The 1,916-nt window shown below is 43.0% G+C and overlaps 1 protein-coding gene across 1 annotated transcript in view; it reads left to right on the top strand.

Annotated features, from left to right (window-relative positions):
* Positions 1–371: 371 nt before the first annotated feature.
* Positions 372–1,916, top strand: part of LOC101571440 (olfactory receptor 5B3-like) — a 21,231-nt gene continuing 19,686 nt past the window's right edge. Inside the window, exon 1 of the mRNA XM_004645862.2 lies at positions 372–1,264. Within this exon, the coding sequence (XP_004645919.2) occupies positions 372–1,264 (893 nt within the window). The remainder of the gene's footprint in view (positions 1,265–1,916) is intronic.

Here is a 1,916-nt window from a genome sequence, read left to right as displayed (position 1 = left end):
TTTGAGAATGACCAATTTGGAATGTGAGGTTTTGTTGTGTTTAGTAGGATTGAATTTAATTGCAGTTATGTACACACAAATGTTTGTATTATTAAACTATTTATTCTTCACTGTATAAATTTATAATATTTTTAAATTGGATGCATGATCCATTAAAATTCTTAAGATCTGAAAGAATGTGAATGTGCATATAATAAACAAAATAAGCTTGTTTTTCAAGAAAATAATTATTCTCAATAATCTTCAAGGACAAATTGCTCCAAAATTACAGAATATGAGACACTTGTACTTTGATTTCAGTACAATTTCTTTAGGATTCTATTTCTTCTATTGCTTTGCTACAGAGCATGTAGAGGTTGTAGACAACACTGATGGAGAACAGGACACAGGTGACAGCCTTCCTCCTGCTGGGCCTGACCGACGACCCCCGCCTGCGGCTGCCCCTCTTCCTCACCTTCCTCCTCATCTACGTCATCACTGTGCTTGGGAACCTGGGCTTGGTCCTGCTGATCCTGCTGGACCTGCGTCTGCACAGCCCCATGTACTTCTTCCTCGGGAACCTGGCGCTGGTGGACTTCTGCTCCTCCTCGGTTGTCACTCCCACAGTCATGACTGAACTGCTTACAGGAAACAAGGTCATTTCTTATAATGCCTGTGCCGCTCAGATGTTCCTGTTTGCAGCCCTCATTTGCTCAGAAAATTACCTCATGGCTGCCATGGCCTTTGACCGCTATGCGGCAGTGTGCAGACCCCTGCACTACACCACCACCATGACCAAGAGTGTGTGCATAGGGCTCATCTCCGGCTGCTATGCCTGCTCCTTCCTGAATGCCTGCATCCAAACTGGGGACACATTTAGTCTCTCCTATTGTAAATCCAATTTGGTCCATCATTTTTTCTGTGATATTCCAGCACTCATGGCTCTGTCCTGCTCTGATAAGCATATTACTGAGCTGGTTCTTGTTTATCTCGTGAGCTTCCATATCTTTTTTGCCATGTTTGTTATTTCAACATCCTACGTCTTCATTTTTGTCACCATCCTGAGGATGCACTCGGCTGCAGGACATCGCAAGGCGCTGTCCACCTGTGCCTCCCACTTCACTGCCGTCTCCATCTTCTACGGCACTAATATCTTCATGTACTTACGGCCCACCGCCAGTCATTCCATGGACAATGATAAAATCTCCTCTGTGTTCTACACTATCATCATCCCCATGCTCAATCCCATGGTCTACAGCCTGAGGAACAAAGAGGTCAAGAACGCGTTCTTAAAAGTCAAGCATATATTTATCTTGTAAAAGCCAAGTAAGATATAGAATTTTGATTGTACCTTTATAGATGCGCCACGCCTTTGACAAGTACCGAGTTACATTTTGAGGCCCACATTGATGGCAATACTCTCACTTGGGAGAAGTATTTTTGCATTAAAAAAATATTCTACCTGTGATTAATACAGCTTAAGAATGGTGAAGATAGCCTGGGGTTTGTTGTCTACACCATCTTTAAGGGTATTGATTATGTAGGTAGTAGAGGTGTTCTTTTCCATACCTCAGGTTAATGCAAATATGCAGGCAATAGGTCAGAGATGCACATAAACAAAACAATGTCCACAGGGGTCTTGTGGTGTCAATGGCCAAAGGGGTCTCATAATGAGAAATGGACATTGTAGATTTTTTTCCAAACTTAAATATTGTGTGCTAATGTGGCAGTTAATTTCATGTATTTATTTAACTGGGTGAAGAGATTTGCTGGCTAGGAGAGGGCCAGAAGATAATTTTATTGTTTGTGTTGTGTTTCCAGAAGAGCCTAGTGGCTGGAATACTGAATTAGAAGAATGATCTGTCACCTTCACTGTGAGAACCAACTCACTTGCCCTCCCCCTCCCCTCCTCTCCCTCCCCCTCCCCTCCTCTCCCT

The sequence above is a fragment of the Octodon degus genome, unplaced genomic scaffold (assembly GCF_000260255.1).
Source record: "Octodon degus isolate 3935 unplaced genomic scaffold, OctDeg1.0 scaffold00239, whole genome shotgun sequence".
NCBI lineage: Eukaryota > Metazoa > Chordata > Mammalia > Rodentia > Octodontidae > Octodon > Octodon degus.
The sequence above is the reverse complement of the archived record's forward strand: the minus strand, read 5'-3'. Positions and strand labels throughout refer to the sequence as shown.